At 34.8% G+C, this 23372-nt stretch overlaps 1 protein-coding gene across 1 annotated transcript; it reads left to right on the forward strand.

Moving 5' to 3' along the window:
- The first annotated feature begins 4488 nt into the window (after nucleotides 1–4488).
- On the forward strand, nucleotides 4489–21761 carry LOC119065720 (C-type lectin domain family 12 member A-like). Its single transcript, XM_037167852.2, has 7 exons — nucleotides 4489–4671; nucleotides 5922–6005; nucleotides 12589–12687; nucleotides 14074–14286; nucleotides 16477–16583; nucleotides 19704–19813; nucleotides 20544–21761. Exons 1-6 carry the CDS (start codon nucleotides 4581–4583, stop codon nucleotides 19785–19787), a joined length of 678 nt encoding a protein of 225 aa, XP_037023747.2. The 5' UTR covers nucleotides 4489–4580; the 3' UTR covers nucleotides 19788–19813; nucleotides 20544–21761.
- Nucleotides 21762–23372: the final 1611 nt, after the last annotated feature.

The raw sequence follows: 23372 nt of genomic DNA on the forward strand, positions 1-23372 counted from the left end.
ATGCCATAAGAACAGACATAAACCAATGGAACAGAATAGAGAACCCAGAAATAAACCTATGTCAACATGGGCAGGTAATGTTTGCCAAAGCAGGCAGGGATATAAACTGGAGTAAAAACAGGCTCTTCAAAACTTGTTTTTTGGAGATCTGGACAAGTACACGCAAAAAAAATGAAACTCAACCACCAAATTACACCATACACCAGAATAAACTCGAGATGGATAAAAGACTTAAGTAGAGGTTGTGACACCATAAAAGTCCTAGAGGAAAGCATAGGCAGGAAAATCTCAGATATTTCACGCAGCAATGTTTTCACCAATATGTCCCCTAGGGCACTGGTGGCAAACAAGGCTCTCGGGCTGAATCCGGCCCTCCTCCTTGTTTTATCTGGCCCAGCACCTTGTTTCTACCTGGCGGCAGCACTGAGTTCCTTGCACCTAGTTAAGGAGTAGTTACATGTATACAGTCCTAAAATTACGTTCAGCCTTTTGAAGGCAACTGAGAGGCTGATATGGCCCCTGATGAAAATGAGTTTGACACCCCTGCCTTAGGGCAAGGGATATAAAGAAAAAAATAAACAAATGGGACTACATCAAACTAAAAAACTTCTGCACAGCTAAAGAAAACATCAACTAAATGGAAAGAGAACAAGATTTTTTAAGATTTTTCTTAAACAGGACTAAATAAATACCAATAATGAAAAAGATAGAGAAGTTGGATTTTATAAATAAGAACACTATTAGAAAGTGAAAATGTAAGTCATAACCTTGAAAAAGACATGTGCTAAATTTTTATACATGTGCTGAATTTTTTGATATGTGCTGAATTTGTATTAATATACCATATTCATGTCCATATTTACATAAGGCTAGTAACGAGGATGTAATGAACTCCTACAAATTAATAATTAAAAATAACTCTAATTAGGAATGGGCAGAAAGATTTAAAGAGGTACTTATCAAGAAGGATATTCAAAGAGCCTGAATACATATAAAAGTTGCTCAATATCACTGTTAACTAGAAAATAATTTAAAATAAAAATATAGTGGGGACTCTCCAGAATGAGTAAAATTAAAGTCTGACAATACTAAAAGTTAGCAGAATGTGTAATGCACTGGATTTTCTGTGGTCAAACTATCATCAGTATTCTGAAGTCCAGGAAACACTTTTCCCAGAATCCCTTGGCCGCTTTAGGTACTGGTCAGAATTAGGCATTGAAGGGAACTCATAGAATAACTAGGAGGCAACAATGAAGCAGAGATCATTATTTTCAAAAGGTTACTCTCATCCAACAGTATGGCAGGTGAAAGCTGGAGTGCCTGGTAGGCCTCAGGTCATCATCTCCCTCCACATCCAGCTCATCTTGCTGGCTTCTTAGCCGACCAACCCACAGTAACCATAGGTCTATCCACAGGTGCAATGGTGCAGTCCTGCAGGGACTACTGCACTCTCGTGGGACAATTTCTGAGGAATTTCATTGTAACTCCAATGTTGTAAATGAACATATTTTTACTTGAGAATGAATGACCCAAGTTTTGAAATGCTGCATTTTGAAATGCAGAGCTATTAGCACTTCAAAAGCTGGCTTTTGCCAGCACCAGGCCTAGGGGAAGGTTAGCAAAATTCCTAAAGCACCTTGAGATCCTCCTCTGCTTGCCTCTACCTGTCAGTTTCCTGTTAGGTTCAGTTACTGAAAGAGCCTTTGTCAGTACTTGCTCTGCATGAGGTATGTTCTCAGTGAGTCACCAAGTGAAGGCGTGTGTCATTAGACTGATACAGAGTCAAACTCGGTGCTGGTGGTTGGTTGGAGTCCGCTCCTCAATTGTCCCAGGGATACCATATCTAGCTGCTACCCATCCAGTTGCCCCCACACTTTTGTGGTGGGGTAGGGTTTTAGGGAGTCACCAAGGTCAGGCCAGCAGAGGGTATCAGGCCCAAACAGGCTGAAATATGATCCTACGAAGGGAGGGCTCTGCACTGGTTGGGCATGCAAGGGAAAAATGGTCCCTGTCCCAACACCACACAACTCTGTCTGTTCCAGATTTTGTCAGGAGCCTGATCTCAGGACGGCAGGGCTGCCAGGATTTGACAGGATGGGACTACTAAATCACTTGTGAGTGGGAGCTGCTGGTCTGGCTGGTCTGGTCCAGGTGCCAGAGCCACACAACTTAGTCTGTCCCAGATTCTGTCTAGATCTTGGCTTGGTGGGGCCACCAGGAGTCAGGAGGAGGGGCCACTGCGATACTTGGGCTAGTGAATCTCCTATAAGGGGAAGTTGTCAGTCAGGTTTATGGGAAATTGAAGCAATAGCTTCTCACCCCAAAACCACACAGCTCAGTCACTGACACACTCTGAACTTTCCCAGACCTCTACACCCTACCTAGGCAGCTGACTCCTCTGCAAGGTGGGATGAGAGGGAATTTAGAGGGTGGGGCTGTTGTTTTCCTCCAGGATGATGACCTATTGTAGGTAGCGCCCCACCCAAGAAAGGGTCTGTTGTGCAGGACACTGACTCACCACAGGGATTTGGGTGGCTAACCCTTACTTACTTTTTTCCACAAAGCTACAAACTCCAGTCTCCCCTCATGTGACTTGAGTTTGCTCTGCCCTCCTTCCGCGAGGGTCCAGGATGCATGGCTATGAACAAGATTTTGTACTTTGGCCTTTTTTTTTTAATCTCTTACCAAAATCACATTTATTTGTATTTCTTACAGAAACAGTAAGTGGTAGGTAATGGCATGAGGTAATTTGTCCAGACAGGAAAGGTGTTATCAGTAAATGCCCTTTTGAAGCATCTTCTGTCACAGTCTCAAGATAGGCCTGCTCCGCAAAATCCAATACTATTTCTTCAGTTACTTTATAAGTGGATTTTTCTTCTACTTGTATCCATTTCCCGGGGCTTATGGACCCATTCATATTCTCCATATTTAGAATCAAAGGTTCCTTTCTGAAGAGATCTTAAAAGGGTGCCTTTTTCTCTAGCAGACTCACATCTCTTCCTGTTGGACAAAATCCCCCAAATTTTCACAGCCAGATGTTATGTGGGTGCTTGTTCCAGGCTCTGATGCTCAGGAGTAAGGAGCCCAGATTGGAGTTGAGACCTCACACTTATTAGGGGGGACTTTTGCAGTTGAGATATCCCTCAGGAATCTCAGCCACTGCCCGTGGGAGCAGGACCAGCCCTTTGCACATCTCTGCCCTTCTTAGTAGTACCAATGTGGCTTCTTCTGGAAATCTTTGGATGTAAGACTTCACTTGAGATAGTCTTCAGTTGGTAATTCAGGTTACTTGCTCTATATTTCAGCTGCAATTCCAGATGGGTCTCGGGAGGAAGTGAGTGTAACTTCCACCTACTTCACCTCCATCTTGGATTTTTCTCATTTTATTTGGTTAGGCCCTTCATCTTTTTTTTTCTTGATGTGTCTGGTTAAAAAGTTATCAATTTTATTTATCCTTTTAAAGAACAAGCTCTTGGTTTATTGATCTTTTTTATTGTTTATTAGACTCAATTTCTCTCTGCTCTGATCTTTATCATTTCCTTCCTTTTACTCACTTCAGGTTGTGTTTGTTTTCCTTTTTCTAGTTCCTTTATGTGTAAGGTTAGATTGTTTAAGTGTGATTTTCCTCTGTAAGCCTATTGAACAATGTTTAATCTTTCTTGAAAGTCAAAACAGGTGTCTTTATTAATAAGAATATTTAATAGTTTCTTTACACTGAACAGTGCTGATTATTTATTAATGAATTAATAATTTATCCATTTAGAGATACCAATTGAAGATGTATCATATGGTTGTCACTATGCCAGATTATCAGGACACAGCGAGCATTCTGTCTACTGACTAATCTTGTGCTGGACAGCAAGCGGGGCACTGGGTCTCCCCGAGTTTCAATTCTGCAATCTTGAAAATAGGTTAATATAAATATATACACTACTTTCCTCCCAAAATTCAAATAATCAGAAATCATATCCTATCTTGATGGGTGTACTCTAAAGAAAGATCTGCCACTTTAAAGTATATCAGCCTTTTTTTTCTTGTCCATTAATATACTGTTTTTTAACTTCTCAGGACTCTCTTTAATCCAGAAAAATAGGAAGTAAGAAAAGAAAAGAAAAACATTTTGTTGAGAATTAACTCACCTGTGGTTTTCTGGGAGTTAGGAGTGGGTTAAGTAGTACATGAAATTATAACAGTGTTTTCACAGGCACAATGTGATTAACTACTTCATGTATGCAGGAATAAGTAAACTTGAATTTGTATTTTCACAGGGTAGTCTTGAGTCCGGATAGCCGTATGGTTTTTCCACAAATTAAAAAAAAATATTTATGTTTAAAACCCATATTTTTCTCTTAAGACCATTTCTTCAACTTGATGCTTTTACTGGAGGAAGTTAGAAAAGGGAGATAAGACATGTGCAGAAGTAACAGTTCTGTTTTTGACACTATTTTTTGCTGGTTTTTACAAAGGCAGTTCACTCGGCTTAGTTCCCTCGTGCAGGAATCACCCAACAACAGCAAGAACAACTTCAGGGTGATAGCTCAGTGCACAGAGTGATTGAATTGTGCTTTCTTTGTTCAGTAATGTCTGAGGAAGTGACCTATGCTACTCTCCAATTTCCAAATCCTTCTAAGTCAAAGAAACTCAAGGAAAGCTGCAGTCTCAAGAGAACAGGTAAGGTCCTCTATGCAGGATCAGACAGATGAAAGACTATTCAGCTATACTACTGGTGGGTTCTCCTGGCTTCAACTCAAGGCTGTTAGACTCTTTTGAGATTCAATTATGCAGTACTAGTTCGTAGTAAAGTTGCTACGTGCCAGACCCTGAATTTATCTATCTTATTATTTTGTAAGATCATTATTTTTTATATTTTTTAGAGATTATAGGCTATTAGGGGAAGGAAAAACAGTAACAGCATGAAAATAATTCCCCAGGATTTTAATTTAACTGCTAAAAGATATTAAATAGACAAATGCTATGGGATTCAAAGGATCACACTCTACTCAGTGATGTAAACACATCTTTCTTTCTAAGATGGAATAGATTGAAGGCTCCTTATTTCAACATAATATAATTCCAGTCCACATAATTGTTGTATCCATCAGTATGTTGTATCCATCAGTATGTTGTATCCATCAGTTCAATCCCTAGAGAGTTAGATATAACACTGAAGCAGTAGGAAGATAACTTTTGAAAACATCAAAATCATATTTATTGAAATGTTATTGCAATGAAATATATGGTTTCTTGCACATTCCTGAGATTATTTTTGTTCTTTATAACTTTTAATTTACATATTTTAATATTTTGTATGTTTTTTAATTTGTTTTTAAGTCCTTTAGGTTTTAATATAAAATTACATCTTCCATAAATATGTGGAATTTTAAATTTGCTTATTTACCCCAAAGTATTTGATATTCAAATGATGAAGAAAAAGCAGTTCATATAAACAAATCTGATTATAGAATTTTAGGCATTGGGTTAGTAGATTATATTTTAGAGACAAATTTCCCAAATAGAGTCATCTTCTCTATGATGTTTGATGAAGGACCTGCATGTATAAAGGTATTACATCATCACCATCCAATTAATATCATAGGCAATTGATCTCAGGAGGTTACAAAACTGGAGAAGCAATTTATGTTCAGTCACATATTTCCCAATCTTAAACAACTGTTATTCAATTTTCACAATATTTTTATTGTTTTACATACATCTGGGTAGGCTGCTTAAATTTCACTTTTGTAGAAAGTCACAAAGAGTTTGTGTATTAAGAAAAATACACTATCAAAATCAAGTAAAAAATAGTGGGGATATGTGAATAGTGAGAAAGTAAAAAGAGGACTAGAACAAAGAGTGATTTTTAAAAAATTTAAAAATACTTTTACATTTCTCTCCCTGTAAATACAATCATGAACTGCCAGAACTGGAGCTGAATGGTGCGGCTGACAACAGACCAGAGGCAGCTAAGAGTGCATTTGAGGCGGCAGAGACCAGAGCCGCGAGAGGTGAGAACTCTCAGCATAAATAGGCAGACTGGGCCGAAAGGAAATTTAAAAAAGACAGTATGTGAGATGTTGTGGCATAAATATTAGAGATTACTTTTAAAAATAAAAGGTAGACAAATTTTGAGAAATGAAGTAAGGAGGGTAAACACAAGGTGATACACTCTTGCCCTTTATGGGAAACCATCTCTTTTTTATTATTTTCTCCATCTACCCCCAGTTTTCACATCCTTTTCTGGGTTTTTCTTTTTTTTATAACATGACACATCCCAATTTTTATAATTATATCCTTTTCTTATATTTTATGGGTGATTTTTCTTAAATTGTCTTTTAATTTTCCTATCAGAAAATATGCTTTTAGTATTATTTTATTTCAACAAATTCTTGTTTTCTTAAGGCTTTTTATAATCTATTCTTATGTGTATAGGAAAATCTCTTCTCTGATGGTTTTTTTAAATTATATTTTCAAGTCAACCTTACTGAAGCATAATTTAAATAGAAAATAATATTCTCACATTTACTGTATAGTTTATTGTACTTAAGAAATATATATCTATATACCACTGAAGTTAATATACAGAGTATATTTGTCACCTGCGTGACTTCCAAGTTATTCTCACTGCATTATCAAGAATCTTGGCTGCAGATAACCATTGACCTGTTTTCTGTCATACTGGACTGTTCTGCCTCGTCTAGAATTTAATAAAAATGAGTTTGAATAACATATGCTCTTCATGACTTCTTCTTTCATTAGCATAATTACAATTTTTTCAAGTATATTTTATTGATTATGCTATTACAGTTGTCCCATTTTCTTTCTCCCCTTTATCCTCCTCGACCCTGCACCCTGTACCCTCTTTCTCTTCAGCATCCCTCCACCCTTAGATCATGTCCATGGGTCATACATATAAGTTCTTTAGATTCTCCATTTCCTATACTATTAACTTTCCCCTGTCTATTTGTACCAATTATGCTTCTTATTCTTTGTAGCTTTCCCCCCATTCTCACTCCACCACCTCCCTGTTGATAACCCTCCATGTGATCTCCATTTCTGTGATTGTGTTCCTTTTCTAGTTGTTTGCTTCATTTGTTTTTATTTTTTAGGTTCAGTTGTTGATAGTTGTGAGTTTGTTGTCATTTTACTGTCCACAGATTTGATCTTCTTCTTAGATATACCCCTTTGGAATTTCAAATAATAAGGGCTTGGTGATGATGACCCCCTTTAACTTTACCTTACCTGGGAAGCACTTTATTTGCTCTTCCATTCTAAATGATAACTTTGCTGGATAGAGTAATCTTGGATGTCAGTTCTTGTTTTTCATGACTTTGAATACTTCTTTCCAGCTCTTTCTGTCTGTAAGGTTTCTTTTAAGAAATCAGCTGATAATCTTATGGGCACTCCTTTGGGGGTAACTATCTCCTTTTTTTTGTTGCTTTTAAGATTCTCTCCTTATCTTTAATCTTTGGTAATTTAATTATGATGTGTCTTGCTGTGTTCCTCCTTGGGTCCAATTTCTCTGGGACTCTGAGCTTACTGGAGTTACATGTTTATTTCCTTCACCAGATTGGGGAAGTATTCTTTCATTATATTTTCAAGTAAGCTTTCAATTTCTTGGTCTTCCTCTTCTCCTTCAGGCACCCCTATGATTCATTTGTTGGAACATTTAAAGTTGTCCCAGAGGTTCGTAAACCTCTCCTCATTTTGTTGAATTCTTGTTTCTTCATTCTGTTTCTGTTGAATGTTTATTTTTTTCCTTTTGTTCCAAATCATTGATGTGAGTCCTTGTTTCCTTCCCTTTAGTGTTGGTTTCCTGTATATTTTTCTTTATTTCATGTTGTGTAGCCTTCACTTCTCCCTTTATTTTATGGCTGTACTTAATCATTTCTGTGAGCATCCTGATCACCGGTGCTTTGAACTCTGCATCTGATAGGTTGGCTGTCTCCTCATTGCTTAGTTCTATTTCTAGAGTTTTGATCTGTTCTTTTATTTGGGCCATATTTATTTGTCTTGGTGTGCCTGTTGCATTATAAGGGGCAGAGCTTTAAGTATTCACTATAGCAGGGCAACCCACTTCACTGTGTTGTGGCACAGTCTGGATGAATGCTTCTTCTTTAACTCCTTGGTTGTCAGACTTCCATGCAGTTCAATTTTGTGGCAATTCTGGTTGTTTTTTGTTTTTAAATTGATCATTGTCCTTCTTTTGATTGTGCAAGGAAGCAAAGCATATCTACCTATGCCTCCATTTTGGCTGGAAGTCCTCATTAGCATAGTGTTTTTGAGATTCATCCATGTTGTGCAGATTAGTAGTTAATTCCTTTCATTGTTGAGTAGTAGTCCATTGCATGGATATACCACAATATTTATTCATTCACCTGTAGGTAGATATTTGTTATTTCCAGTTTGTGGCTAGTATGAATAAAGCTGCTTTTATGTGCATGTCTTTTTGTAGACATATTTTTTAGAAATTATATTAGGTAACTATCTATGTAGGAGTAAAATTTTAGTTTTGATTGGAGTATGTTTAACTTTATAAGAAATTGTCAAAACCACTTTTCACATTTACACTTCTACCAGGAAGTGTATTTACAGCAATTTTGAAATTTCTTCATTGTATTAGCTCTGCTTTTTCTAAATTGCTCATTTGTGTTTTATTTTTCCTCAGTCTTTCATGTTGTCAGTTTTCTTCAAATATCTGGTGATCCTTGGTTACCTGTAAGTGTGAAAAGAAATCCATTTTGTTGGTACCATGTATAGATGTGATTGGCTTATTAAATGTAGCCTTCATGGACTGGGGCAATTCACTGAAAAACTCCATTGTCAGTGTTGGTAGTTTTTTTTCACTGTCTTTGGACAGTTAATTGTTCTGAAGATGAATCCTCCAATACACTGCCCAGGCAGTCTCCTATGAGAAAGGATAAGAGAGGATAACTCAGTTTTATGGAGTGGAGGAAAAATACTGGTGAGGGGAGTCTGCTTGTATCTTACATGGATGTTTAGGCACATTTTTAGTTTTCAGATCACTTATACCTCCACATGGAAAGTACCAGATATCATCAATTCCTGGAGCTGTTTTGGGTTCTTAAATGAGAATTAGCTTGCTGCTTTTGTTTCTTCAATGCTGACTTTGCTTCAGTTTCTAAGGGCTCACAAAGTTACTAGTCTACCTTCTGAAATTTCATTTCTTTGGTTTTCTTCCTCTTTTTTTATCATGACTCTATGCCTTCTTTAACCCTCTTTCTACATTTCATTGTAGTTTTTAGAGAAAACCAAGGGAGAAGAATGAGATCTAAGTATAACAATTCCAAACCGATCAATCAACATTTCAGTTAACTCAAATGCAATTTTATTCTTCTTTTTTCCCTCATTTTCTATTATCAAACACCTCCCCTGAATAGAGCTAGCACAGACAGGGCACTGAAGATATGTACAGTATATGTCCAAAACTGTCATGGGATTCCAACGAGAAGAAGGGGCAATGGATTTGTTTATTTCTGTGCTAGTTAGGAAATTCCCCAAAAAGAAAAGGGCCTAGTCTCTTGATGTTGTTGGACTCCATATAGGAAAGATGGGGCCTCCAATACACCACCCCAAGCAGTCTCCTGTGAAAATGGTGCCAGTCTTCTCGTGTAGTTTCAGAAGGACTTACTTGTCTTTCTGGCCTCAGAGGACTAGTGTCCAAACTGAACAGGCATGCAGAACCAGTCCTCTGTAATTCTAAATCGTAGAGCATGCTAGCCTTTGCATCTGAGAAGATATTGGACCAGGTGTCTTTTTTCATGGATTCATAGAATTAACAGCTTGCCATCTGGTAAGCTGGCACACATAGTGAAAGAAACATGTACTTTTCATCACGCGTAGGTTTAATGGTTCTCAAAGTACTTCAAAGCTTATTGTCAAACACAAGAGTAAATAAAATTAAGACAAAACAATCAAAAATAGCTGCTGATCTCAGGGGACTTGGAGGCCAGAGGAGGAAGAAAAAGCCAATTTGACTTCAAACAATTCCTGGAAGAGAAAGACAAGCACAATAAACACCCAACATAATAACATCATTTAAGATATTAAGTTATAGCCTCATAGAAATTTAAACTGAAATAATATGACTTTCACTGTAATAAATTTAGCAGATGAGTTGAAAGAAAAAGTAAAGATCATTCAGGTCCCATGCATGTCCTGGAAGACTATATGAAAGAAATTATTCAAAATTAAAGAGATATTAAAATCATGATAGACTTGAGTAATAAAGCCAAGTAATTTAATAGGTAAATACTAAGATTCCATGAAGAGCAAAATTAATAAATAGAAACAAGGGAATAATTAAAGGACAATTAGATACCTTCTAATACTGAATAAAAACGAAGAGAAGTTATTACCATTTACTCATCCTGAATTCAGAAAATATATAATTCATCCATTCTAATAAAACAGAAAATCATCATACACTTCAAGTGAGAAACATACTCTGGAAACTTTCTAAACACAGAAGAATTAATAAGGGAAACTTCAGAGGGTTATAAAAAAGTAATACTTGATGATGAGATGATTACAATAAAATTATAATAATTGTTCGATTATTTTTGCAATGAAATAAATGTATTCCAAGAGAGAGTCTATAATAGTCTAGGACAAATTTTACAAAATTTTCACTTTAAAACCTAAGGTCAGGGAGAGAAAGAGTGAGGAAGTAAAGATATTATGAAAGCTCAGGTGGGGCAGTGGGATTGATAATTATATATAATATTATGTCATTATGAATCAGAAACTGTAAATTATTAGAGCACTTTGGTGGAGGGAGTAAGATTGTTGTCTAAGGGCTAGTAACTAGTAACTAGTAACTAGAAGAAGAAGGATATACAAGTAGAACTTCTCTAGTACTAAGAAAAACTAAAAAAAAATTAAGTCTGGGTACATCAGAAAAATGCATGTTAAGTAATGATCAAATTTATAATTCATGAAGTAAATCTAAAAACCATAAACCTATGTACACCAAAAAATTAAGGTAAATATATAAAACAAAAATTTTAAGAGGAGATTTTATTTGAAGTAAATGTGACTCAAGGTTTTTTTATGTACTACTTTTGTTACTACAGGATACCTAGCAAAAATCTGATAAATATGAAGTGATTCAATAATTAGATTATTATACTTAGTAGATATAAATACACATATTTTATATAATTGTAAATTTTTTAGATAATGTATCTTTAGCACAAAGAGTTAGTAATTTACTTTTTAAAAACCTACTAAATATTAAAATTTTGGAAATTAATAGACCTCTATCTTTCTGGTTATAATACAATAAAAAGAGTAATAATATTAGAATAATCCAAATAATTTTAAATACTTGGGAAAACATATATTTCTAATGATATATCTTTGATTAAAAACAAAACGAATGAAATTACAGATATTTAAAATGTAATAAAAAATGTTTGAAGACAGCTAAAGTTATCAAAGAGAAAGATTTATCGCCTCAAATATTTTATTATCAGAGAACATAGAATAGCCAAACTTAATAAAACATTTTTACTTATGTATTTTTTATTTTTTAATTTTATTTTTACTGTTTATGCTCTTCTGGTTCCCACTTTCTCTCCCTTTGCCCACTTCCAATCCTCACATTGCTGTCTATGTCCATGGATGTACATAAATACTCTTTGGTTAATCCCTTCACCATTTGATTTCCTCTGATCCTCCTCCCACCCCCCTACTTCCTATTGCTGTTTTGTTTGTTAGTGTATTGTGCTCACTAGACTCCATGTATAAGTGAAATATGTGGTATTTTTCTTTCACTAACTGGCTTAATTCGCTTACTTAATTTTCTGGATGGACCTGGAGAATATTAATACATATTTTAATAAATGTAAAATAAATTAAGAGAGAATCAATAAATTTAAAAGTTTAAGTTACAAATAGAATAATTTTGAAGACAGAATATAACATGAAGATATTTCATTTAAAAAACCCAATACCAAATTAAGGAAAGATAACAAAAGCAAAATTATCAGATATTAGGAATAGTTTTAAAATACAGCCATAAACTGGGAGAGAATAAATACATATGACTAGAGTCCATGCAAATTTATGGCAATAAATTTTAAAATCTAGAGGAAATAGGTGATTTCCTAAGAAGCTGATATTAAAGAGAACACTTAAAAAGGTCAATCATCAGAGAATGGGAAAGAAATTGGATTGAGTAAAACATTGCAATACTAGTGTGGAAAAGTGAGGAAGAATATTCTGCTGGAGGTGAACACTGATTACATGGAGATGGAAGACAGACCAAGGAAAGTAAGACTAGGAACATGGGGTGGGGGAGATGACTGATCAATTATAAACCAGGCAGTGTCCATAAAAATATTCAGAATATGACTATAATTACATTTATGTGAAATTGTGTTTTTAGTGTTAGATGTGAATCTAGACACTTCACATAAATGAGTGCTGTTTGATTTTGCAAATTATTTTTTCATTAAAATAGAATTAAATGGTCCTATACACTGTGTTCAGAGGAGGTTAGGGAAAGAGAGAGTAGCATAAAGTGTGTTTTTCATCTCATTCTTCTAAATTTGTGCTTCCTCATAGGACATTCTAATCCATGGAAAGTGTGGGTCATTGTGGCTTTCACTGTGCTGATGCTGAACTTGGCAGTGATGGCTGGACTGGGAACCCTGATATTAATGGGTAAGTTTCCCCTTTTCTCTGAAGCTGTTCCTTCACTTTATCATGCACATCACATTATTCTGATATTATGTTACTTAATATTTTAAGCACTAATGTTTTCTCAAGTTCTTCACACACAGTCTTATTTAATCTTCAGTCCAACCATAACTAACAGGTACATTTTTCTCAATTTAAAGTGCGGAGTGTCCAAAGTACTTTTAAAATTCTGTATGATTAATAAATGATCAGTGGAAAATCTTTGATCATATGTGTGTCATTTTATTTTGTACTTTATAGTTTTAAGCCCTTTTGCTTTCATGTTTCCATCTTTTGCTATATTGATCATATTTTTTTCTTTTCCTTGAATACTTCCCCAACCCCTGCCATAATTTGTTTCTTTAAATATCCATTATTTATTTATTTGAGAATTAAAAGACTTTTTAAACCACTCCATATTTGGGGATGTGTCTGCCCAAGTCTGCATGCTGGTGGGAAGAGCCCTTCCCCATTCATTCTTTCATACAACAGTAAGGAGAAAGGCATCTTGAGGAAATAGAAAATGATTATCACTATAATTGCCAACATTTCTTGAATGCTCATTTGGTGATCTTTATCTCATTCAATCCTTACAGAACTTAAATTAAAAATTAAAGTTTCCATTAATTTGCAGAGCTGCCAGGTAACTAATATCTATCTATCAAGAAAGGCCAGGTTATGTTGTAATAATTCACAGAATGGATAGTTTATGAAACTTTCTGGGTCTTCTGAATTTCTTTTTTTTAAGATGTTGTTTAGAGAAAGGGGAAGGGAAAGAGAGAGGGAGAGAAACTTCAACAGCGGTTGCCTCTTGAGTGTCCCCTACATGGGACCTGTCCTGCAACCCAGGCATGTACCCTGACTGGGAATTGAAGTGGTAGCCCTTTGGTTTGCAGGCCAACCCTCAATCCACTGCACCACACCAGCCAGGGCTGAATCTTCTGAAGTTCTTAAAGACATGGTCCCTGTGTTTAAATTTTTTCTTTAATTCTGAGTCATGTGCTTTCAAACTCTTCTTAAATTATGGTTATAACTTCAAAAAACCTAAATTCACAACACACAGGCTCAGAAATATACTGAATTACACTGTCTTTTATTTTGAAATTTCTGCTTCATGTAGATTTTTTTCCATTTTACATTTAAACCTATTTGGGCATTTCCATAAACAAGAAACCTGTGCACCCTTAAGTAATTTAAATCATTTTTATCTCAATTAATTTTAATCTTAAAAGTATGTAAGGTTGGTATTCTACATGCATGTAGCTATCTTTTAACATGTTTTCTATTAAACTGTTAAATAACTGTTATGATATTAATATAATTTACTGGAAAATTTTGTGTTAAAGTCTAATCTCTTGCCATGAATTACAGATTACCAAAAACTCTTCTTCAGCAACAGACCAGAATATGACAAGCCACAGAACATAACAGGACAGTGGGAGAAAAATATAACATTATACCTGGATATGTATAAAAATATCTCAAGTGAGCACATTTTTTTCAAAAATATGTTAAAAAACGCATTACAAGAGTTGAAAGAGTACGCCTCAAAATGCCACGAGAGATTAAAGCAGCAGAACAGTGGTGAGTGAAATCACCCATCTGTTTCATATAGTCTCATCAATAATTTAGGGTTCTCTAATTTTCTCCAGCCTTTTCACTGGGTTCAAGATCTTGAAATAGTTCTGAAGTTTAACCTTTTATAAATTATTTTTTAAATGCTTTTTATCCTTCTTGACTAAGTTTCTTTGTATGCTATTTAACCATCACTTTTATCAAACGAATTTCCTTCTCTCTCTCTCATTAAATTCAGTTCTCTTAAATCTCTTCTTTCTTCTTCTTTTCCTTAATTTAAATTCCCATTTTAATAAAATTTTGTTGGGCATATAGGGAATAAATGTTCTGTATGTTAGCATGTCTGAGGTGCTCTTTATTTTGGCTAGATATAAATTTGAAGGTTAAAAATTAATTTCTTTGAGGACATTGAAAAGATTGCATCATTGTCTCTAGCCAACAATGTTTTTAATAAGTCTGTTCCCAGTGTGATTTTCATTCCATAAAAATGACCTGATTTTAGCTTTTAAATACTTCAGTTTTTAGGAGTTGAAATTTTAGGATGTTCTGGATATGAGTATTTTTTAATCATTTATCTGGGGTACACTTTGTGGGCCTTCTCAATCTGAAAGTTTATGCCAAATTTAGGGAAAATATGTGCTGTTACGAATAAGTTTATGTTTTCTACTTTGTTTCTTTTTTTGTTTTCATGACATCTCTGCTTCAAAAGTTAAAATTTGCAAATTGTCTCTTTTTGGTTTTAGACTGTGGGAGATTTTCTAAACTTTATTTATCAATCTTTATATTGATTATTATTTTGACAATCACATTTTTTAACCCGATAACATCTTATGTGATTCTTGAGTATTGTTTTTTGTAGCATCTTGTTACTACTTTTGGAATCATCTAAGTATGTTAATTAGAGGAGTCATTTAAAATATGACTCGTCTTTCCTAATTTGTTTTGGGGGGTGGGGATACACAGGTTTTTTTTTTCTTTTTCTTTTATAATGGAAATTCTCTCTCGTGCTGGTGCTCAAATATATGTTATAATTCTTGCTTCTCTGTTCACATTTAAGAAAGAAAGGAATGGTTGCTTTGGGTTTACACTTTTGCTATTAAAACAAGATAGGCTTTCTGTTAGATTTCTCTGGAGATGAGACATCTACCTGGATATTTTCAGAGTGGAAACCAGGGTGGAATGTATAAACAGAAAACTTCCCAAATGAAGATGGTTATAAAGTGTGGCACTAACAACCATATATAAACTTCGGCTTTGCTAAATAGTTTCTTCAGAGAGGAACCACATCATTTCCCCTGCTGAAAATCCTATACCCTCTTACTAATTTGTCTTCCTTTCACTCTTTATTTACTCTTTCCTTTCTTACCTTCTTTCATTATTAAAAAAAAAATTGTCAAGCACTTGGGAGGGGACCCTGATAATATACAGTTTTCAGCATAACAGTTTAACAATTCTTCATTTTGAGGATCTTATGATATGATAGGAAAAGCAGAGGAGTAAACAGATAACTATAACTCAGTGTACAAAATGCACATAATCATAAATATATAATGCAAAAAAAAACAATGTAGTTGGAGGGGATAGTCAAGACTAGATGAGGGTACAATATTCAATGCTGGGAGTGAAAGCATATTAAATAAAAGTGATGGACAATAGCCTGACACTCTCAGGAAAAGTTCAAGGTATTCAAGATATATGTGGACTGATAAGGAATAAAATTTGAATGTCATTAGGGTTTGTGGAAATAATGTGGAGGGTTTCAATTTTAACCTGAAAGCAATGGCAGAACAGTAAATAATTTAAAGCAACATCACTGGAAACAGCAAAGTGATGAGGTTTCTGTAGAAAATTTACCATATTAGAGATGGACTAGGGTCTTGTTGCAACAATCCAAACACACTGAAGTTTTCTCTGCGTGCTTTTAATAATTCCTCCATCATTTTTCTGCCTCTGTATCTATGATTCTTCTATTTCAGATTATTTCAGATCCATACCCCTTTTAACTTCATATCATATTCTGTTCCTTCTCTCATATGTTAAACAATCCCTCGTTTAATATATAAGCTTTGTTAATAACTACAATATATAATGCAGATGTTTTGACACTCCGATATATATACTTATTGATTGTGTATCTCTGCATACATATTATGCATATGTGTGTACAAGTGTCAAAGACTTTCCTTGCTTGCTTTTCAGACCTCAGATGTTGCTCATGCTCAAAGGAATGCAAATGTCAGAATGAGAGCAAAAGTAATTCCTCCTCCCTGGGATGTGACAGTGAGATATTTGGGAATAGAACTCAGGTCTGTGTTATGATTTGTAGTCTGTCCACATAAATATTTTGGTATTGTTAACGGTGCAGGTAAGACAAATATTAATCCTTGGCTGTTACTAATAAATGGCCTTTATGCCTTTTATGAGTGACCCCTCCCTCTGAGGGGAGTTCATTGGAGAATTCCTATATCACAGGTTCAAATAGCAAGAATATACAATTGTTAGGGTAACCAGTCCATAACACATATCACAACAGGTAAATTATTGAAAAAAATATATATATTTGGCATTTCTTATCCCTCGCAATTGCTTTTGAGGCATGTATTAATAGACAATGGATTAAAAACTAAATCATGGAATTCTCCTCCCTCTTATAGTGATTGTACACTGATGAAAAATTACAGTTTTGACTATAGTCCACTTGGTACAATCATATAAATAATCTGTCTTATTTTCACATGTTACAACCCTACTTAGTGTTATTAAAGTTAAAATACAAAGAAATCAGATAAAGTTACTGCAATGTTCATGATTATTTTACTGTTACTCTTTTTATTAATATTTGAGTGAAAAAATGCCAAACACTTAACTATGGAATGCTCAGGCCTTACTATCCAGCAACATCTAATTGTTTAATTTGCTATAACAACATGCTCCAACCCAACAGATCTTATTATCATCATTAATTTGAACGAGTTTCATGTCTCTGTGATTTTTGCCCTTTATGATTTTATTATCGAACTTACAATTTTTTTCCTTTTCAACTTGATTAATCCAAGCCAATTTTCAAGTGTCAACTTTGTTGCTTCTTTGCAAATATTATTATCAATTTGGGGCTTTCTCTTTCATCATTATATTTTTAGTCAATAGCTTTGAATGCGTTCTGCTAGATTTTAGCTTCTTAAAGAGAGAAAAATGTGTCTTATTCATTATTGTATATCCATTTGTGATACTGAGAACACTTTAAACCTAGTTGAAGTATATGCAAGGTTTCTTCAAATGTCTGATTTTTAAAAATTGTGATCTTCTTTCTATAAGAAAAGTAGTACTTAAAATGTCAAAGGAAAGACTTTGTATTGGTTTCATGTATTATTTTGATAATTTATTAAGGATAGAAACATCTTAATCAGAGAAAAAATTTAAAACTACTTAAGAAATTGAGAAAATTAAGAGAGAGGATTTAGAAGATGGTGGATTAGTAGGTGAAAGCTGAGCCCAACTGCTTGTGCCACCAGCACTTATTTTTGGCTGATCATCTCACAAGTGTCCTGAACAATCAACAGAATCTCAACTGATATGAATTTTTGAAGCCAAGAAATACAGATGACACTTTGCACTGTCTGTGCTTATACAACAGCAGATAAGATGTGGTGGGCAGTTTGATTGTCAGTCAGCCAGCCAGTGGGAAAACCCCACCAGGGGTGGGGATTGACTCTTGGAGTGGGGGGGTTATGGGGCAGGGGATAACAATGGGGGAAAAGGCAGGACAACTGTAACTGAGCAACAAAAAATAAAAAAGAAAAAATTATCAAGTATATGTATAGTATTTTTATCTTTGCAACTGATACTGATTGTGAACATTAATATGGCAAGTTTATGGTACTTGTGAGAATCACATGAACATAAAATGCAAGCCTGGGGGTGCATGGGAGATGGTAGTAGTGGGGAAAATTTTTTAAAAAGTACCCACCCATGATTTTATTAAACATTAATTACTTATCAAACATTTATCAATGTTTACTATATTTTGGGGAAATAACAGATGAGTCATCATCGAGGGGAATTTGATCTTGGTAAGGCAGCTTTGCTAAATTAAAAACTATCCAAAATGACTTGGTAAATTGAAAAAAGGAGAAACCACAGGATAAAAACCTACACGTTCACACTGTATGTGGATCAGATAAATAGGACACTAGCACAAGTGTTTAACAATGAGTGACTGAAGAAAAAGGAGAAAGAATGGAAGCTGATAAAAAAAGGAGTTTCAAGAATAATGTAAACAGTGAAAATACCCAAAAAGTGATGACAAATGCTACATATTATATGCTTATAACAAGCCAAAGACTGGAACAAGCCTTTCTATCTAATATTTTATTTAACCTTAAAATGATCTATGATATACCTATCATTATCTCTAAATTTCAGACCAGGAAATTGAATTTCATAGAAAATAAATAAGTTTCTTAAGGCCACATGGGTAATAAGCACCAGAATGCAGCCTCAAATTACAGTCCGCCTATTTTTGAAACCAAACGTATGCCTCAAAATAAAGTGCTAGTTAACAATTAAAAGACAACTCAGGCAAGAGTGTTACATATAAAATAATGTGGGTGAAATATTGATAATATTTTTATTATTTTCAAACAAATATCTCTTGTATTTACTAAGGTCTGCAACATAGGCTAAATTCTGGGGATGTAATAATAAGTCCTACTTTTATCCATCTTACAGAAGCTTTTATCTAAGTAAATAAAAACAGTAAATCATGCAAATGGTTATTTTACTGCAATTATGGTCTTTCATATATTAAAATGAAAAGTACAGTGCTCAGAGAGAATAGAGATGGCTTTAAATCTGAATGAGGAAGAAGCAGTAAAATAAAGCTGAAACTCCAGATTTTCTCTTTCAAGTCTTTGAAGTTAATGTAAGAGAAGTTATGTTTTATGTCCCTAAATAAAGTCCATGAGAACAGGAGAGTTTTAAGGACATTATTACCTACTTCAGGGTAGGTTCCAAGTAAGTGAGAAAGATTGAAGGAGTAGAAGAAAGGTAGTCAGTTGGAAATTTGTGGGGGTACTCATTGGAAAGTCTAGTCTTGAATGAATGGGAACCATTCTGCAGTGAATGCAGAAAAAAATTAGAACCCCTATAGATGTAGATACGGTGCTATTTGGGGGACTAAGAACTTACCTCCTCTGATCCTTTCTACTTTTGCCTATCATCTGATGGATGTTAAGAGTGTAGTGATGTTAAATAGGAAACCTGAAAATAAACAAGGTTTTTAAATTTCACTGAGGGAAAAAGGACAAGGAATCAAGAATAAGTGAAATGTTGAGTGGAATTTTGATGATATGAATCCAGTTCTGTTGTACTTGAATTAGCTCCCAGAGGTATAAAGGAGCAGTAATTGATGTTTCTTTTGTGTTTAGCTGCTCATTACATGTCTCCCATCACCAGTCTCCTGGAAGGATCTGAACTGTACGTGCGCCAAGATAAAAAAAGATGGCAGATAATGTTTCAAAATTTTATAATTTGACCTGTGAGTTAATCTGTCCCTTCTATCTTGTCAATAATAAAGAAATGTATACTAATTTTGCATGTTTCTCTGACAATCACCTATGTAAAAGGAGTCCCTTGGAATCAGGAACACAAGATGTAGAAATTCAGGAGCTTTGCTATATTTCTCTGCCTTTCCTTTCACACTACCATCCCTTGATTTTCTAAGGCACTGAAGTATAAACACAAAATCAAATCACAGTCAAGGGTATTACCCTTTATGATATAAAAGAAAGTGTCTCTGTGAAGTCAACAAAACTGCTTTGATTCTACTACTTTACATGTTGTATAACAATATGTTTACATACTTCATTAAATGAAGATTATGTAAGTATTTTAAGAGAGTTATAATCAGGATAGCCATGACTTATTTCCAAACTAGAACACTTTTGAGAGTGAAAGGAGGTATTGTCAGTTACATCAAGACACTGGGCATAAATCAGAAGTGTCCTGGGCAAGCTGAGGTTACTCCTCAATGACTTCTTAGGTGAGACCAGGCCAAGAGGGTGGCTTGGGATCCTAGACAGTTAAGGGCTCCTGTGAATTCTCACAGGAGGATAGAGAATCACCATAGCTATTGTCACTTTCTCTTCTTTTATCAATGAAACAACAATAAGTTTTGAATATAACAGATTGGATCCGTGAGGTGATTGTCTATTTTTTAAAAAATAAATAAAGCATACCATTCATTTTTATTTATTTTTTTGTTACAGGTTTGGCACCTTTATAAATGTTTCAAGTGCTGAAACAGCGAAGTATGAAGTATTCAATGGAAATTAAGCAATTGGAAAATTTCATGACTCTAGTAGTTAATATTTGTGAAAACAAAGTAGATATGCCACATTTTTAGTCTTAGGTAAACACAGATTTATAGCTTATTATATTACAAAATGTAAATATCACATGCAAGCTGAAAGTATGCAAAAAGACCAATCTCAGAATCAAAGGAAAAAATTTTGTTTTGTGACCTGAAATTTTTTTCTCAAGACATTAAAACTCTATTACTTTTGATTATAAGTAAATATGGAAATAAGTATAGTGAAATTAATATTAGTTAGTACATTAGAACTTGTAATATTAGAAACATTGAAAATTAAAGTGGTTTATTTCATTTTTTTAAGAGTAGCATGAACAATGGAGCAACTTCTTCTGTGGTCCAACTTACTAAGCATATTGAATATCTTTTCCATGCCTTAGCAAATTGCCATACTCTTTTCTAGGTTGGGATCAGCTTTTAACATTTACTCTGTGGTCTTAAAGACATGAAATATTTTCAAGAGTTCCTTCCATGTGATGTTTTTGGCTGTCATTACTTCCTTTAGGTGTCTTAGTCTTCTTCACTGCAACTACATTTCTTATTTATGTCAATACATTTCCTTTAGTAAGGTCCTCTGAATGCATATCAAGACTCTGAAATGATGGCAGTGTCAATATTTCTCTGGTTAGCTTTCCCTTCTTTAATTGTGCTAGATTCTTATCTGCACAGTGTGGTAAAAAAGTTCCTATCATACTTCTTTCACTATTACTTCCTGTTAGGATGCTTGAATATTTTCAGTGGTACGCTTAACATCTTTTTTTGTTGTTGTTTTAACTCAGCTAAAGAAATTACATGATGTAGAGTCAATAGCCTGTCCAAATGTCCATAAAGAATAAGATTTTAGTGTCTGATGAAGAGAATCTCAATATCATTAGCTATCAGAGAGATGCAAATTAAAAGCACAATGAGATATCACTGTACACCGGTCAGGATGGCTATCATAAACAAAGCAACAAACAACAAATGTTGGAGAGGTTGTGGGGAAAAGGGGTCCTTAGTTCACTGTTGGTGGGATTGCAGACTGGTGCAACCATTATGGAAAACAGTATGGAATTTTCTCAGAAAAATAAAAATTGACCTGCCTTTTGACCCAGCAATTCCACTGCTAGGATTATATCCTAAGAATCCTAAAACATCAATTTCAAAGAACCTATGCACCACAATGTTCATAGCAGCACAATTTACAATAGCCAAGAGTTGGAAGCAACCTAGGTGCCCATCGGTAAATGAATGGATCAAAAAATTGTGGTACATATACACAATGGAGTTTTATGCAGCAGAGAGAAAGAAGGAGCTACTACCCTTTGCAACAACATGGATGGAACTGGAAAGCATTATGCTGAGTGAAATAGGCCAGGCAGTTGAAGGACAAATACTATATGATCTCACCTTTAACAGGAAGCTAAACAACAAAACAAACAAGCAAGCAGAATAAAAACAAAGACACTGAAATAGAGAACAAGGGGACAGTGACCAGAGGGGAGAAGGAAGGGAAGTTAAGGGGAAAAAGGGGGAGGGATTTGGAGGAACAAATAGGAAGGACACAGGAACGAGAACTAAGGGGGGTGGAAATGGAAGGGAGGTGGGGAGCATGGGGCGGGGGGGGCACTGGGATGGGAGAAATAGACAAAAAACTGTACTTGAAAAATAACTAAATAAAATTTTTAAAAAAAGGATTTTAGTGTCTGGTGGTAAGAAGCATATTTTCACTCTAGGACCTAAGAGAATCAGTGTGACCTTCTTGTTTTGTTTTGTTTTGTTGAGGCAGCAAAATTAGGCTCCAGAAATTGATTTTGCCTGCCAGCAATTTATTTAGCATAGGTTCACTGTGAGAAATACAATAATTTTATAAGCCAAAACATATAGGGTAATATTTCTTAATAAGCCAAATAAAGAAATAACACTCCAAACCAATGACAGACTAATCACACTATTATTTTAGGCGAAGGCACACTTGAGAGAGTCAGTGACTATCAAGAACTGACTTCCAGCTTCCAGCACAAAGCAAAAATTTCATAGCTAAAGCATGTTGGAAGGCAACAAAGATGCCAGTGTTAGCAGGCAGGCTGAGATGCTCTAAAGATGATCGCTCTTGAGACCCCTGCTCGGTTGAAGCACCACTACTGATGAAGCCACAGCAGAAGCAAATATCAAAAGGGTCTTCAGAGAGTTTTTAGGTTAGGGAAGAGTCACCTCACTCAAGGAGAAACTCTCAGATAGTCCTCACATGCTTTCAGTATTTATAGTCTCAATGTTCCCTTGACATAGTCGGTGACAACCAGCCTCTACCCTCTTAGGAGATGTCCAAAAGTCACCTTATTAACATGAACTCAGGCAATCGGTTGAAATGGACTTGTTATGAATAATAAGAAACTCATTTCACCTTTAGGGTGCTAAAATATTTCTCTTTTTAGTTCTACCAGTTTTTGCTTCTTATAATTTGATGTTAGCTTGATAGGTACAGACACTTTTAAATTATTATACCTTATTAGAGAATTGACCATTTTATCATTATGTAATACCCTTCTGTATCCCTGATAATTTTTCTTGTTCTTAAGTCTGCTTTGTCTAAAATTAATATAGCTACTCCAGTTTTATTTTGATTGGTGTTAGAATGATGCATCTTTCCCCACCCTTTACATATAACCTGTGTCTTTACAATTAAAGTGTTTTTTTTTGTAGACAACATATAGTGGGATCTTTTTTAAATCCATTCTGAAAGGCT

Source organism: Artibeus jamaicensis, unplaced genomic scaffold (genome assembly GCF_021234435.1).
Source record: "Artibeus jamaicensis isolate MK-2021 breed Jamaican fruit bat unplaced genomic scaffold, CSHL_Jam_final contig_233, whole genome shotgun sequence".
NCBI classification, from domain to species: Eukaryota; Metazoa; Chordata; class Mammalia; order Chiroptera; family Phyllostomidae; genus Artibeus; species Artibeus jamaicensis.

What these genes read in the sequence shown, in the direction of transcription:
- LOC119065720 (XM_037167852.2), top strand. Translation starts at nt 4,581, where the DNA reads ATGTCTGAGGAAGTGACCTATGCTACTCTCCAATTTCCAAATCCTTCT. An exon ending in CTGCAGTCTCAAGAGAACAG is followed by an intron (nt 4,672 to 5,921) that starts GTAAGGTCCTCT and finishes ATGAACTGCCAG; the next exon opens with AACTGGAGCTGAATGGTGCG. An exon ending in TATTTGGGAATAGAACTCAG is followed by an intron (nt 16,584 to 19,703) that starts GTCTGTGTTATG and finishes TTTTGTGTTTAG; the next exon opens with CTGCTCATTACATGTCTCCC.